Here is a 17,100-nt window from a genome sequence, read left to right on the forward strand (position 1 = left end):
CTCTGAAAATATAGGAGTTTGTTCGCCTAAGGAAATTTTGGTACTCAGTCATCTGTGACAGACCAAGTAGGAAACAATTTATAGAACCAACACATACAGCTGGACTTATGTGGACACCTACTGACATGACAAAATAACTTACGTGCATACAATAACTTGCTTAGAATGTTTATATGTCAGTGCAGAAATTTTATTTGTGACATATCCTGAAGTGACAAAATGCTGTACACTCAACCATGACTTCCTGAAGTCTGTCTAAATAAATGTATCCAACACTTGATCTGTTGAATTAATCAAAAGATGCCAAATTTGAAGAGTTGTTTCTAACTTCAAGCTGCTACAGATGTTTTCAAGAAGGGAATGTTACCAGCAGTAGAAACAACAGAAGTAACTGTTCTTCAGTGTTCCTGTGTAATGAGAAATTACTGTAAAATTTTAAAAAGACATTTTTGTCTCTGAAATGTAACAATTGGACCATATCTATTAGATATAAAATATCTATTTTAAAATGCCTTGGAATGAGCTTTCCTAGATCTTAAGGGATGAGTAGAGAGTGACACATCACACAATCCAGCTGCACGTGAGTCAATAAGGTCTTACTGTGATGAAAAAGGCAAACAGTTTTCTTAAGCATATCAGACTAATGTAAGTTGTGTGAAATAATCCTCCTTCTCTAGTCTACACTGGTAAGAGCTTAGACAGAGTCTGTGTCCAGCGTTAGGCTTAACTCTGGAGGAAGGCCGTGGGCCAGTGGGAGAGTTTCCAGAGACAACTGAAAGCATGATCAGAGGTCTAAAAACACTGATTTAAAAGGAAAACTGAGTGCACTTTGGTTGTTAGACTGAAGAAGAAAACATTCAGAGGCATAATAACAGTCTTGCAGTACATGAAAGTCTCCTCCAAAAATGAAAGAATCTGTTCTCCATGATCCATAAACAAGTATCAAATTTAAGATGCAGCACAGGAGAGTAAACAAGGTAGTAAGAAAGCTTTCTAATGGCAAGGATATAGAAGTAGTGAAATGGATGTGATGCTGTGGAAATTCTGTAATTAAATGCATTTAAGGACTAATAAGGTAAAACACTGAACAACAGGTATAGCTGATTCTGCTTGGAATCAAAGGGATCTTTATTCAGGTTATCAAAGCGTATTTGGAAAGTGTTTTCCCCATGTCAGCTTCTGAAACTCCCATGCTCATCAGCCTATCCATCCCCCCTTTTTTTGCTTCTGTGTGGCCAACAAATCTCTTTTTTTCTTTTAACTATTTTTCATGCAGATTAATCTATTTATGGTTTAATCACGTCTTGTTAATTACTCACATAATTTCGTTTGCACTTTCCTATTACAGGTGTTCCACTGAAACCACGGAAAGAATTAAAATTCACAGAACTTCAGTCTGGAGAGCTGGAGGTGAAGTGGTCTTCAAAATTCAATATTTCCATTGAGCCTGTGATCTATGTTGTTCAAAGGAGGTGGAATCAAGGAATCCATCCCAGTGAGGATGATGCTACTAACTGGCAAACTGTGGCACAGGTCAGTTCTTTGCAAAGCGGTATGGATCCCTGTCTTCAAGACCGTGATTTTAAGGTCCTCTTCAGATCAGAGTAGAGTTAAATCATTTAACGGTAGCGAGGCTCATGCAGAGAAATTGGTTCCTAGAGTCTCTTCCCAGGTCATGACAGAGCTGCAAACACAATCCAGATTTCCAGGACTTTACTTCACTGCTCAATGAACTGTTTTCTAGATTTATTCAGGAAAAAAGAGCATCAATATTTTCGCTTCCAGTTTTTCAGTTATAGAAACATCAGATGCTTTTGGTATGTACTGAAAATGACTTCATAAAAATATGTGTGAATATGTCAGTAAAGAAATAAACAGTGGTTTCCTTGTCCCTAGGAGAAAAAATACTCAGAGGTTTGTGTTTTTAAAATGAGTTTACTTTGTGGGTTTGCTCTTTATAGATAAAAATCTATAGAGCTAGCTGAAGGCTTGATTTTCATAAGGCCAGTGAGTGGCACTTTCTTGTAAGCACATACTTCTGATCTATTCAGATGGGGGTTCCAAAGTCTCTGAAAGCCACAAATCTCTTGAAAAATGTAGAATTAGATGCCAAAATCCATTGAAGGAAGCACAGAAGAGACAGTCCTTTTGAGGTCAGTGGGACTCAGTGCACAGTCTCCAAGACAGGGCTTGGTCTTACAAAAGAGATAAGAAAAACAATTGGTGAAAAGACTATTTTTTTTTTTTTTTAAATAAAACAAAGAGTAAATGAAGACTAGAACCTTTATTATTTTCAAGTTGTCTTTTTTTTTCAGATGTTACCCTCCCAAGTCAGAAAAGACTATGATGTCATGCTCTTATCACTCCTTGCAGTCCAGACTGAAAATCTAAGATTCATGAGCAAATGTTTCTTAATGAGAAGCAGCCAACAGAGCATAAATTTTCACTTAATTCCTTCCAGTTTCAATCTGTTTTTTAACATGCTGACAGTCCACCTGGATGGCAGAGTTCCAATCGTTTATCTTAACTGCTTCACCCTCATTCCCGCTGACAAGAAAAGTAAAATGCTGATTTTGAAAAGACCTGCAAAATGTCATTACAGCTAGGAAAAAAAGGAAAGAAATAATAAATAGAACCATTCCAAATAAAATAAGGAGTTTAAATTATGTGACAATTTGTGTTAATTCTCAATTCAGATAGTGCAGGATAATGCTATATTAAAATAATGTCAACCTTGTGGAACTGAGCACAAAAGTGAAGTTCTTAGTTTCAATGTGGTGCTACAGGGGGCTGTCGCTGTGTAGTCTTACTCAGAAAAAATCACCTGCAGCAGAGCCTGGCATGAAACCTTGTTTGTGTAAGCCCAAAGTCCAAGGGAACATGCACATCTCCAAACCTGATAAAGTTGCAGTGGCTTATTTATTATCTCTTAGCTGAGGTGCAGGTCCTCAGTCTGTATTGTTCATGCACAGCAAACAACCTCCTGCCTTTGCTACTAGGAAAATACCAGGTAGCAAAAATGAGCCTGATCTGAGTTACTCCTTACTGTTATAATGATGTTTGTATATGCTCGACTGTAAAAGCCCATATCTTGTAGTTGGTGGATCCAGACTGCAAAGGATCTCATCCCAGAACTGGACTTCATTGCATTTCTGGAAGCATACATTATATATGCTCCACAGTAGTGATGAATATACAAATCTCTGCCTTCTTGCAGTGGATGTACAGGAGAGAGTGTTTCAGAAACATGTTCCTGTGCAAGAGTGATAAGAACCCTGACAGATGACTTACCTGAGGTGACTGTTACAGGTGGCCAGAAGGGTCTGAGTTAATCTCTGTGGCAGGAGAAGCCTCCTTCTACTGACATCTTTCTGAGAACTTCACTGTCCCTTCTGCATCACAAAAGGCACGTGTTGATTGTGTGATGGACCTCTCTGGAGATGTCAGTTCAGGACAAGTTTCAGCATATGTGACCAGCTTTATGACCTGAGTTCACCTTGTGGGACATACAGACTGGGCACCCTTGAAGGGTGCTAGTAATCAGAATTTCTGTCACTATAGAGCAGTGTACGTTCATAGTGTTTGTAGTTTTAGACATCCCACCAGACAGTCAAATTTGTTAAGTGTGGCTGCATGCGATAGAATTTATTTAGCAATATCAACAGTAAGGATGGATATCCAGTTTGACTAAAATGACTGGGTGCACAACTTCTGGGATTTTCCTGTCCAAATAATCTAGAATTTTATTTTCTTGTATGATTCCAAAACTTTGGGGTATCAGACCTTAGTTATAGGCAAAGGCTGCAAAGAGTTTAGCCATTCATCTGAGAACTCCTGGGGCATACCAGTCCAGGGAGATGATGCTGGGTCTTTCATGACTCTGCAACTTAAGCTAAACAGCATGTGAAAAACAGTCAAAGATCAAAAAGGCTGTGGATGAGGATCTGAATTTCTCTATGCCTATGCCCACATGTAGTGTAATTATCCAAAGTTATTGTTTGCATCTTTATAGAAGAAATTTCATAATGAATAATGAATAATTTTTATTTGAGTTCCTAATCCAATATTCTGTTTTTATTATCTGTCCAAGAGGAAATGGGCTTGTAGTTTTCAAAAAGTTTGGTTTTAGGTTTTTATTTTTCAAAAAAACTTTCTGTTTCCTATTGCCTCTACATGACCCAATTTACAATTCATTTCTCGTGTCTCACATAAATTTTTACTAGGTGTTGAAAAAAATTTTTTTGAAGAAGTTTATTCCTTTTATATTGTAATGCATCATCAGGTCTTTTTTTTTGTTTTCTTTTTAAGGAGAAAGGCTCAATCTATTTATAAGTTATTTGTGTAACTCTTAAGAAGGCAAACATGTAAACTATTTTAGTTATTTTTCACTTCTGGAATGAGATATTTTGTTAACTTTAGTTTTTTACTGCATATTTTTGGTAAAACTTGACATAACTAATGATTTGACTGATTTCCCTTGGTTAATATAAAAACTGTGGGAACTAAGATACTCGTTAGCTATGAAGTACAGTGTCTTATGTGCTTACACCAAGTTTCTTAACTAATTAAGTTAATTCAAAGATGCCAGGTCAGTTATTTTCAGACAGAACACGTCTGTGTTGTGTGAATGGATGTCAAGTACTTTTGCATGTATATATATAAATATACCCACATATATATGTATACATATTGGCAGACAATAATGAAGTTTGCTTTTTAATTTATCCCTTTATTTAAAAAAACAAGGACCTGTATTTACTGCTAGCTTGATGGTGACAAACCTTAGTGTTTCACCTTGGAATTGTCAAAACTCAGTGGACAACTAATGTTTTTTTAACACTTAAACTTTCCGAGACACCTGAAGTTCTGGTTTTGAGGATCACAAAAAGTTTCTCAGCTCTTCATAGCAAGAAATGCTTGCTGGAGCTATCTACCAGTCCTGTACAGTAAAGGTTTCTTTCTCCATCTCCCAGGAGAGGGCTTGCTTTGCTAGAGCATTCTTAGAGAGTGCCGTCTTTGTGTGGAGTTGCATTCATATGAACTGGGGAGGTCCACTGTCCTTTGACAGAGGAGTGGATGCAGCACTGTCAGGTTTCTTCTGTATTGGAGGAAACATAAGCTCAACTCTTCTGATACACTGCATGGTATCTCTTCACTCTCTGAACTGCAATTTTTTTTATCACTGTGCCTTGTTTCAAAAGACAGTGCAGAGCTATGAAGTCAGCAGGGTGAAGCTGTCCTCTCCGATTTCCATTAAACCTTTGCACTACAGAAAGGAATCCAGGACTGGTAGTGTGAAGGACAGGGAATGAACACAATGAAACAGTTCATTGATTCCTGTAGTATCAGTCAGTGGGCTTACATTAATATGATAGATATTGAAAGGACTCTGAAAATTATGATTTCAACTCCAAACATGCTTATGTAGTGAAAACTACATGAACTATTTAAACAAACTAACAAAAAACCCCACCGATTTACCATTAAGGTAGTATAAGATATCTCAGTAATGTTTCTCTCTTTCTTGAAATTTATTATCTCTATGTAAAGGTTGCTTAGAGGTGCCATGGTTTATACTCTATGCCAGTGAGTTTAACAAGAGCTTTGCCAACAAAATGAATGATGAAAGTACTAGGCCCAAGGCATGTTCATAAGTTAAAGCAATTTTGATGATACAGATCGACAGATTATTTCATCTTTCGATTTCATAATTGCCATGGAGGACTGACACAACTGAAATCCTTTCTTTTAATCAGTCCTCGCAGAATAGCTGAGCAGATGCAAATGACAAACAAGATTCCTTAGCTGAGGAATTTTGGGTCAAGTCTATTCAGATTACTCTTGCATTGTAACTAAATTCAGCAAATCTGTTTTTAAAAACCCACAGCGTTGTAACTCATCAATTACAATTTGACATTGTTCCTGAACTTGATTTCAGTTGCAGCAGTAGCCTGAATAAAGCCTTGGTATTTTTTTTCTGTTAGTATAGTGATAGTTTATTTTACTATAGTTCATTGTCACGTCTTAGCTGGACATTCTTGAATACATGGCCCTCCAAGCTGGAAAAAGCTAGCACATTTGCATGCTCCAAAAAATAAAATATTAGTAAAAGTTTGTTCAGGTAGGCTCTTTCTTCCCTTCCTTGGATGAGTTAATTCACTTTACAAGTAATGTAAATGCTAAAAAAGGGAAAGACGGTGAGGCAGATGATGAAAGCACCAGGTCTATTACCCCTGCTTAAGTTTAAAAGACAAATTCAGCAATCTGAATGGAGAAGGACTCTTGAGTAAGAGCAATATGTGAGGGGCTCAAAGTCTGCAACACTTACTAGTCTGAGAGCAGTCTGTAGTGCAGTTTAGAAAGGCTCTCTTTTCTTTATATGCACACACAAACAAGTTAGCCATTTCCCTAAATTTTGCTTGTTACCAAAAGAAGAGAAGTGCAGGATAACGCCTACAAATTTTATTGGTCAGGGCTCTAAAAACAACATTGCTAGAGAGCTGAAGCAACTTCCTTAGGTTCTGTCTATCTGAGTTAGGTCAGCATCTGGTACTTTCTTACACAGACTGGAAAGAGCAAAAAACAGTGCCTTTTTTGAGAAATGCTTGGCATCATTGCAAGTACCACTGAATCCTATACAAGGAAGGTGGATTTTTTGAGGTTATAGAAAGCAGAGCTTGTGAAAATAAATTGATGTCATTACATTTTTAATGTGTATTTGATCAGTATATATTATCAGTAGTAATTGTATAGCATATTTAGACACTTTCAGGACATTTGGTTCAGGGTCATGCGTTATTTTGATTAAAGAATTAAGTTAACATGCAATAAACATGACATCCTAAAATAAATTGAAAACTGGATAATTGAGAGGTAATTGCAAAAGTGAAATCTGCAACAACTGGATGAGTTTCTGATGAGTTCTACAAAACTTCTTTTTTCTGTACTTGGCAGTGACTCAGGGTTTATCAGGAGGCTGTGCTTAGTTCTGGTGTTTGCACCTTAGGAAAAATAAGAAACAGTGCAGAAGATAGCTCTTAAAAAGTTAAAAGGAAAAAAAGAAATAAATAGAGGAAAGCAGGGCTCAGAATAAGAGCATGCAAAAGCACCTTCTACTGAGAGGGTTCAGATTGCATCTATGCTTATTCTATACTTCAGTGGTTAAGGCATTCCCCGTGGAAGGTAGAAATTGAACTCATGACACTGGCAGTCTCAGTGGGTGTTGTTGAAGAAAAGGTCATCTCCTATGACCTGAGAAAGTTCTGCAGGGAAGAGTTAAGGCTGTGAGTGTCTTTTTGACATAAGTGCCAAAGATCTGAAGAAGGCTTACATTCATTACCTGAGGGTTTCATGTTTCTTATGTAGCAGAAAGGGTGGCTTCTCACTGTGCTGAATTGGATGAAGCCATTTTGGATCCCTACTTCTCTGAGAACTGAGATTTGGAGAAATGAGTCCTGTGACCTGGGGCGATGAGTTCTCTGAAGCATCAATACCTGAAGAGCTCGGGCCTATAGACTGGTTAAGGTTGTGATAACTGGAAAACTAATTTTGTGAATTTAGCGCTTCACTGATTTTCTAAAGGTTACTTTTTTTTTTTTTACAGAAGAGACCTGCAATGCACTGTAAAATTGGGTGGTTATATGATTGTGTTCACAGCTGTAAATGCTTTGCAGTGCAGAATGATGCTCAGAGTCATGTGAGGGGGTTGCACGCAGCCTGCCCACACTGGTCCCTGTTAAAGAACTGTGTCCCCTACCTTTGATCTGACTGACCGGTGTTGCATGGGAGATGATAGCACAGCTAGCCATGCCAGAACAAATGAAGTAAGCGTGACTTTTTCCCCACCAGACTACGGACGAGCGGATTCGGCTGCCTGACATCCGAGCGAGCAGGTGGTACCAGTTCCGCGTGGCAGCTGTGAATGTGCATGGGACGAGAGGCTTCACAGCACCCAGCAAGCACTTCCGATCCTCGAAAGGTTAGTTTTCCTTTGCTGTGCCTGGTGCTCACCTTCTGCTCACTCACACCACGGAGCACAATCTGAGCTGCCTACTTTTGTGGCAGATGGTTTTTAACAGGTGGGATTTGGGGTAGTTTTGCCACTGGCTTTAGAAATGGTGTGAGATCTGTTTGAAGCCATCAAAGGAATTAAAGGTAAAATATGCCAGTATTGTTTTATCACTAAGGGGTCTCAAAAAATAAACCTCCTTTAAAACATTTTCTGCATGGTTGGTAACAAACAGCATGACCCTGATCATGAAATGTGAAGTAATTGGGGTTTCAGTGTGTTATTCCAAGAAGTTTCTCTTATTTTTCTTTTTAGTTATGAGAAATATGTTGCTGCCATATGTTTAGAAGAGTCTTGAAATAGCTTGTTGCCTGTATCTGAATAATGTTAGCAACATTGTTTTGATGGAACTCTCTTAATATAACTTTCCCCTAGCTAGCACTAGTCTTAAGGTCTTAAGAATAAAAAGGGTATAAAACTAAGTAGTTTGCTTCTGTTTGTTAGAAAAGCAAGCCAGACAATCCACAAAGTATTGTAGGAATTTTTCTTGCCATTTCTGGTTATGCAAGGGTTTGGGTAATAAAACAACTTTGAAAATTATTTCTGTACCAGTAAATGGTACTCAGGGGATGGTGGAGGTGGAAATGGATCTTCCATCCTGTGAAGTTGCTGACATTGTCACTGATGTGCCTTTGACCCACGCAAAGCAAAACTTTCCTGGATGACTTTCAGACATAGTATGGGAGTTAGCACAAGCCAGAAACTATTCCTGACAGACAGATGATCTGGATGTGGTCACCCTCTCGTAAAGGCGGTTGATAACGAGGGCATAGCCAGACAGTGCTAGTTGACTTTAGTGCCAAAGAATGAGGTCTATCACTCTTCACTCTACTAATAGAGGTAGTTTCTAGTAGAAAGATGGTCTTTGTTTTAGTAGTGACAGAATCTCTAAAGTGGTATAACACAGAGTTTGAGGAATACATTTCCTCCTCTTCCTGCAGATAAAACTACCTTGCCATACAGGCAGTTGCCATCTATGGGTTTCCATCATAGCTTTAGCTTGCAGTTTGGCCATAGTCAGTCCTAGAAAAAATCTTGTTGTAGATGCAGTTAGAGAGGCATGCAAGTGATTTTGCAGCTATGGATGGTTTAATTACTTACTGAATAAGTATGCATTAGACTCAATGATTTTTGTTGCTGTGGTCATACTTGTGGTGGGAAGGTTGGCTGGCATAGCTATCTCATTACTTCTGTGACCACAAACCTTTTCAAGTGTAGAAGCGTATTATTTTAAGAATGTATTATACTTCACTAGCATATAATTTCTGTTACATCAAAAACACAGATCCTTCAAGCTGTGTTAAGCTTACTCTGAGACAGCTGTAGCTTTCTCTTTGCTTTGCTTCTTATGAAGCACTTTAGCAGATGCAACACTATGTTACTGAATCTGGCACCAGCTTTCTTCTAAACTCAGATCATTGTCAGTTGTTTTACTGAGTTTGTAAAGATTTCCTAACTATTCCGCTTGGAACCACTGCAATTGCAATTGCATAAAGGTAAATGGTGATATTACTGAGATTTTGGTTTGCTTGTGACATTTTCAGGCAGGATATGTATTATTTTCAAAAAATTTATCTCCTACTGAATGTACTAGCCACAGGAGTATATTGTTCAAAATACCTGCATTGGTAATGAATATGAGAACATCCATGATAAGTCATACTCAAAGTCTCTTTAGCCCGGTATCTGACCCCAGCCAAAAGTGAGGTTTTGGAGAGCAGCATAAGAGCAGAAGCAGCACATTAGGAATATTTCTTCTGAGTAGCCTCTCAGCTGGCAGTGATTTGTGTTTCAGGAGCATGTGGTTTTGAAATGATTAGATGTTAGATACCAGAGTCCTCTTTTTCTGTGGTTTCTGCAGCTACTCCTGAAGCACTTTCTCTCTAGTGCTGCTCATGGCTGTCTGATGGAGGTGGGGAGCACTTCTAGGACTTTGTGACAAGGATAACAGGAGCCAGTAGTACCTCTGCTTGCTCTCATCTAATAAAAATATTGGGATCTCAATAATAGCAGAAAGCATGTAGCCAGTGTTTTTCAAAAGGCTTCTATAACCATCAAAACAACAATTTTCAAATCTAACTCCAGCCCTTGGCAGAGAGCCATGAATTGCCACACAAACTGCAAGGAGTTAGAGAGCTGTGCGGGGAGAAACCTAATGAAGTTCAACAAGAGCAATTGTAGAGTACTACATCTGGGGAAGAATAACCCCATGTACCAGTACCAGTTAGGGGCTGACCTGCTGTAAAGCAGCTCTGGGGAAAAAGACCTGGAAGTCATAGTGGACAACAGGCTGACCATGAGCTAACAATATGCCCTTGCAGCCAAGAGGGCCACTGCCATGCTGGGGTGCATTAAGAAGAGTGTGGCCAGCAGGTCAAGTGAGGTGATCTTCCCCTCTGCTCTGCACTGCTGAGGCCTCACCTGGAGTACTGTGTCCAGTTCTGGGCTCTCCAGTTCAAGAAGGACAAGAAACTACTGAAGGAACTACTGAAGAGAGTCCAGCACAGAGCCACTAAGATGATTAAGGGACTGGAGCATCTGCCCTATGAGGAAAGGTTGAGGGATCTGGGTCTGTTTAGCTTACGGACAAGGAGGCTGAGGGGGGATCTCATCAATGCTTATCACTATCTAAAGGAGAGGTGTCAGGAGGGTGGGGCCAGACTCTTCTCGGTGGTGTCCAGTGATAGAACAAGGGGAAATGGCCACAAACTAGTACACAGGAAGTTTAACCTAAGTATAGGAAAATACTTCCTTTACACTGAGGGCAACAGAGCACTGGAACAGCACTGCCCAGGGAGGTTGTGGAGTCTCCATCTCTGGAGACATTAAAAAACCGCCAGGACATGTTCCCGTGTAATCTGCTCTAGAGGATCCTGCTGTAGCAGGGAGGTTGGACTAGATGATCTCCAGAGGTCTCTTTCCAACTCCTACCATTCTGTGGTTCTGTGAGTTCAGTTAGCCATCAGCTTTGTAGCCAAAACCATCCTTATCTGGCAGCTCATCTGACTCTTTTAGAGGCTTTGATATATTGTCAGTGTTTATTCTAAAGATACTATGTTTGCCAGATGAAACGTGCGGTAGTGAAGGTGACACAGATGAAGATGCTGCTAGGTGGTGACTGTCAGAAACTAATCTGGGATGCTTTCATTGTTATCTCTTAGCCTTCATGTCCTGAGTAGGCACTCATAGGGGTAACTGTTATAGTGTTATAGAGACATTTAATTACTACTTTGGAGCTCAGTGGGAAGTGGTGACTCCTGCCTGGCAGAAACGCCAGAAACTGCTGCTTAGATGTGCCTATATTTTTCAGTGCCAGCATCTACTGGCCCCTGCTGAGCTCCTACAGACACATTTAACCTCCAATTTGGAAAAGGAAAGCAGACTTTGGCACATCACCTTTGGAAGGTTGCTGACTGTGTATGCTGTGTTTGTGTGAAGAGTGGACAGAAAGTCACATTAGTTCTCATACTGCTTCAATTCACCCTTTGTGCCAAGTCCAGGAGAAGATTTATATCTCCATCAGACTCAACAGAATTTCCTTCAAAAGGAAACCCTTTGATCAGGAAACAGGACAGCAATTCCTAAGACAGTTTCTCACACAAGATGCTGAACTTTTACCAATTGCTCATAAGTTATAATGAATAGCAAATTATTTGGGTTTGTTTTCTTCTTTAAAGGAGAACAAACTTGATATATAATCTGAATCTAGTGAGGAGTATGGCACCACAGAGTCTCTGTCACTAAATATTTTAAGCTGTTAAAAAGAGCATTCAAAGGCATTACTGCTGTAATTATTTGGAGAGAGAATTTTGTCTGGTTACCACAATACTGTTTTATACTACTTTGTGTTTTTTGCAAATGCAAAAAATGTGATCTCCAAGTAGACATGGCAAAGTAAGGTTTTGTTTTATTCAGAATAATGTTAAGTCTTCTGAGGTATGTAATTTCCATTAACTTTTCTATCACCAAATAACATTCCTTTTTTATCCAAATTTGTTTAATTTCCCAGTCATGAAAAAGTAAAAAATAGGAAAACAAGAGTATTTCATCAACCATTCCAGCTTGCTATTCTTTATTTAGTTGTGTTTTGAGGTTCTATCTGCTGCAGCTTTTGATGGGCTTATACTGCAAACATTTGAGGTGAAGGTTCATTAGCTGTTTTACACTGCCTCATGTGTTCATTAATGGCATTAATCTGTAAATAATAAATAATCCAAATGACTTAGTTGAGATGATTTATGAAATATTCAGAGCTTAAGTGGAGAGACCTTTTTTTATGCTGTTTATTTTTTTTTATATATATATATAAAGGAAATTAAGCGTTTGCCTATGCTTGTCTGGCATGGCCCTGCACAGGGAGTCTAGTGATGCTTCATTTTGCCAGAGTACAATTCCAGCATTTCAAAAAACATATTAGACTATGCCTGTGTGTTCAGAGCACTGGGGCTAGAAGATGAAGTGAATACTGCACCTAGGAGAGTGGATTCTTTCCTAGAAGTAGGACTCTGCACATGGATTTTCAGATTGATATTGTCAGGTAAAATTGATCAAAACTTTCTGCTGTTTGGCAGTGTTCAGGGTTTTTAAATTGTATGTGTTTTCTTTTTTCATCTTCAACTGAGTGGCAGCAATTTGCAATAACAGCAATAAATAAAGCTAGCAAAATACCTAACAGAACACTTTTGATCCCCAAAGTTATAAATATCTTTCTTTCTCTTCAGATTTTTGACTGGCTCTCTCCAAGCTGCTTCATTTTCTCTGGAAGCAGGAGAGAACTGTTCCTGCAATCCATGAGTCTCCTTGGATGAAAATCTTCCTGTTATTTTATCCACTAAGTTGGCACCAGATAACCTAACCCAACTGGTCAGAAGGTGCTCAGCACTAGTCATACAACTTTTAATTTTTTGCATTTGGGTAAGAGTTTTAGGCTTTTTTTTTTTTTTCCCTAGATTTTTATGATTCGTGATGAGAACGAACTCTTAGTAACAGAGACAGCAGTCAACTAGAGGGATCAGTGTTAGGCGTTTCCTTATAATACATGATCTTGCTGGCCTGTAGTTAGGTACGGTGCTATTTTTCCAAGACAAAAAGAGGCTATAAGATCAACACAATGAGCCCAAACCATCCAATCCTTTTACCTCTGCTAAAGGTTTTTATCTTCCACATGAAAGCTGTTGCTAGCATACACAGGATAAATTGTCAAGCAGAAGGAAGCAGACAACATTGTTTTCACAGCACACGAGTCCCATGCTGGATGTGATTTCATGCATACATTACTAAGTGTTAGTAAAACCAGAACAGACACCCACTCCCGGCAATAAAATTCTTTCTGTCACTCCTTTGGGACTAATGATTTTTTTATACTGTTGCACAGCTGGTTTATGTGTGCCATTTCCATTGGGCAAAGCCAGTCCTCCCGCTTATGCCTTGGAACTGTTTAATGGTTGGAAACTTGTCTGTAGAGCAGCTTCAGCAGATTTTTTGAGTTGGAAGGACTAATGCTTAAAAGATAGCAATGGGAGATCCATTTTAAGTCAGAAAAAAAAAGCTCTATAAAGGAGGTCTAAATTAGAGTCAAACTTGCTATCACTTTTACAGCTCAGAATGAAAATTCCAGTTCCAATGTCATTATTTTTTTCTCTGACATTATTCCAAATAACATATTCCAAGTCATTTACTGCTTTCATTACAGTTGTCACATTTAAAGCCCAAGTGGATGCACTGCAGTGGGGTGGGATGTGATTCTTGTGTATTCCTTGCCCATACTGTTTTGTTAAGGTTGCAAAGTGCTTCCAGATCTTATTGATCGGAAGAATTTTGCGAAATATAAATTTGTCTATCACTATGTTTACAAATATGAATGTGGGAAAATGTGCCTTTTTAAATGGTGATGATTTGAGGGTTTTGTTTTTTTTTTTTCATTTGCAGCAAGGAATCCTCCCTTTTGGGGACTAGAGACAGAGTTTTGCTTGCGATGGCTGAGTAACCATCAAGACACAAGAATTTAAGTCCTTTGGGTGTACTCAAGCCAGATACAATCCAGACAAATGCAGTACTTACTCCATGTGCTGGAACAGCAGCTTCAGCCTTGACCTAATGAAGTTATAATTTCTAGCAGAGAGAAGCGATTTACTTGTCAGGCTGCTGAGACCAGAATTTTTTCAGATTTGAGGACAGCTGTCTGTGCCAAATTCTAGTATATATATAAGGAGTTTTATTTTATTTGAGTTGTAGTATAAGCTGCAATGGAAAAGCAGCAACTAGCATCACTCTGGAAACCAAAGAATTTGATGTAACATTCAGATATATTGAAGTATATCATATTTCAGAACTTTACTTTTGAAAAACTGGCAGCAGTTTCCATTCCAGTAATTTAATGTTCATGTATCTGAATTATACATGTGGACAGTCAAGTCAATGGGATCACAGATATATGAAGAGAAATAGCAGAATGGCTATTAGCTAAATGGTAAGCAGAATGCCACTTTAACTTCATATTTAGGTTAACAAACACCTTTTGTATATAAGCTTTATAATCCAGTACCAGTTATTAGACTTTGAACCGTTTCAGCATGAGTTGTGAACTGCTTTTAATGTCTGCATAACCATAAGCATTACAGAGCACCTTGTAGAAACCTGAGTTTTCCATGTGATAATGCAATGGTGAAGGCTTAAAAAAATCAGAAAAAAATCCAGCTAATCTGTTATCAGGTAATTGTCAGGCATGTATTGTGGAAGAACATACTTTTATACTTAATAGTCTTGTCTATTTTTTATTTTTTGGGGAGTTCAGTTTTTTTGAGAAGGGGGATTTGGAGAAGTGTGGGGTTTTTTTGGGGGTGAGGTGGTTTGTTGCTTCAGTTTTTTCAGGGTGAGGTTTGGGTTGTTTGTGTTTTTTCCTGATAAGAGTAAAGATTGCAATATCTTGCCATGCTGCTATTCCTTCTTTGTTTTGCTGGGGAAACTCAATCCTGTCAAATGAAGGAGATTAATATTCTTGGGGTTTTGGCTTGCAAAATGATAGTTCTGACAGTTGTAATAGTGATAAGTGTCACAGAAATATATAGGAATAGATGAATAAATTATATAGTGGTATTGAAATGCTTAATATGGAATAGATCTTCAGCAGGTATAAAATGCTAAGTGGCTTCATATTTCAGGTAATGCACCTCAACTCCAAGAAATGTTCTATCGTTTTGTCTCTACAATCAGACAGGTTTTTTTTTCAGATGATTACATGCAAAATATTGATGGATTAAGTTTTGTTCATCTTTGACATCTTACATCCTTCTAGTTTATTATTTTCTTATATTTTTCGTTCTTAGACTAGCTTAGTCTACTAGTTTTAAAAAAGTTACTCTAAGAAATGTGACACTTTAAAATGTCTTGCCTTTGCATGTCAACTGCAGAACTCCTTCCTTTCTGTCTTCTGCTGCTACCACCACCACTCTGCCTCCTGTTTAAAGGTATTTTTGTGGATGACATTTGCAAAGGTTGCAAAAGAGAGACTTTGAAGAAAAGGAGCACCCAGGAAAATGTTTCTGCCATCTCTGTATTATTCCACATGTGTATTCTTTTTAAGGAGATGATCTTTCTTTCCTAATCTGTAATTACCTAATGATTTTTAATACATGGTTTACATTTTCCCATAGCAAAGGAGAAATACTACTGCATCTCCTTTTAAATATGGATCAACATTTTGTCTGCAGGCTGGACTGTTTCTAGTGCAACTTACAATGTTTTCAAGAAACTGCAATTATAAAAAGTATGGAGTGAAATGCTGCTGCTATAGAAGTCAGAAGAAATGTTCTATAGGTTTCAGTATGCACATAGTCCTTCCTTACTGTTTTCTTTTGTTGCTTACGTTACTGGGAAATACAGGAATATTTGAAGTTACCTTAAAAAAATAAGCTCCTGTGATCCTGAGACATATAAAAGCTCCATTCTGGTCCATTGCTAACTTTATACCTGGAAAATTACACACTATTTTGCATATTTATGGAAATATATGAAAAGGAATAACATACATTTGGTCATTCATTTGTGGACCTAGGAGAAACTGGTGAATAGAACTTCAAATTATTTTTAATCATGGAATACACTTTGTACAGGAGAGCTATTTCATTTAACTTTCAGATGGTTTTTTTAATGTCTCTCAGAGTCTTCTATAGATGTGGATGAAGACAAACATGATTTATGATTAGAATTCTTTTTGCTCGTTATTTGTGACTGCATATTCTCTGAAACACTTTATTTCTATCCCATATGTTATGTATACATAATACATGATGCATAGTACTTCTGGGAGGTAACCTGAATAATTCACCTACAGTAATATGATCATGTTGCACTTCAGGTTATAAATGTTTTATTGCCATAGTACATTGTCATATACCATAACAAACACATAACATTTTAAATCAGTGAAGATTAATACTTAATAAAGAATTTTGATTGATGAATTATGAATAATTACTTTTTATATTAATTGTACCCACATAGAATTTTAATAAAATTATCTGCTTATTATACTGAACAATAAAAGTAAATTAAAAGTTGTGTTAAGGAACAGTACAAACAATTTAAATAAATTAATCTCTTAAATATATCCCCTCCAACATAAATAGCTTTGTATACTTTAAGATGGTGTTATTGGCTAGTTCACAGGTAAGGAAATAAGTGTAAGAGCTTCTCCAAAGCTGGAAAAAAATAAAGGGAGCTGGCTTTAAAGCTGATTAAAAAAAACAATTGAGAAGAAATAAAGATTTTTAAATTATTTTGAAAATAAAGTTAAATTTCAAGAATTCTTAAACTCAAGTATGCTTTGTGACTTTTGTGGCCATGCATGTCTAAGGAAACAGGAGCATTCATTGTTATTTAATCAATAGTTCTGTTAAATAACAGGAATAAACCATTATTTCACATCTGCTGATCTTTAAAAAGGAAATGCTGTCTTTATTAATTCTCAATGTGTCAGTTTGCATGAACTAAATGATGGAGTTTTTCAGTGAGAGCATTTGTCATAGGGATTA

At 37.7% G+C, this 17,100-nt stretch overlaps 1 protein-coding gene across 1 annotated transcript in view; it reads left to right on the forward strand.

Moving 5' to 3' along the window:
• Nucleotides 1-17,100, forward strand: part of ANOS1 (anosmin 1) — a 140,844-nt gene that overhangs the window by 82,980 nt on the left and 40,764 nt on the right. Inside the window, exons 5-6 of the mRNA XM_051644185.1 lie at nt 1,349-1,533; nt 7,849-7,978. Of these exons, the coding sequence (XP_051500145.1) occupies nt 1,349-1,533; nt 7,849-7,978 (315 nt within the window). The remainder of the gene's footprint in view (nt 1-1,348; nt 1,534-7,848; nt 7,979-17,100) is intronic.

This window comes from Apus apus, chromosome 1, assembly GCF_020740795.1.
Source record: "Apus apus isolate bApuApu2 chromosome 1, bApuApu2.pri.cur, whole genome shotgun sequence".
Taxonomy (NCBI): Eukaryota; Metazoa; Chordata; class Aves; order Apodiformes; family Apodidae; genus Apus; species Apus apus.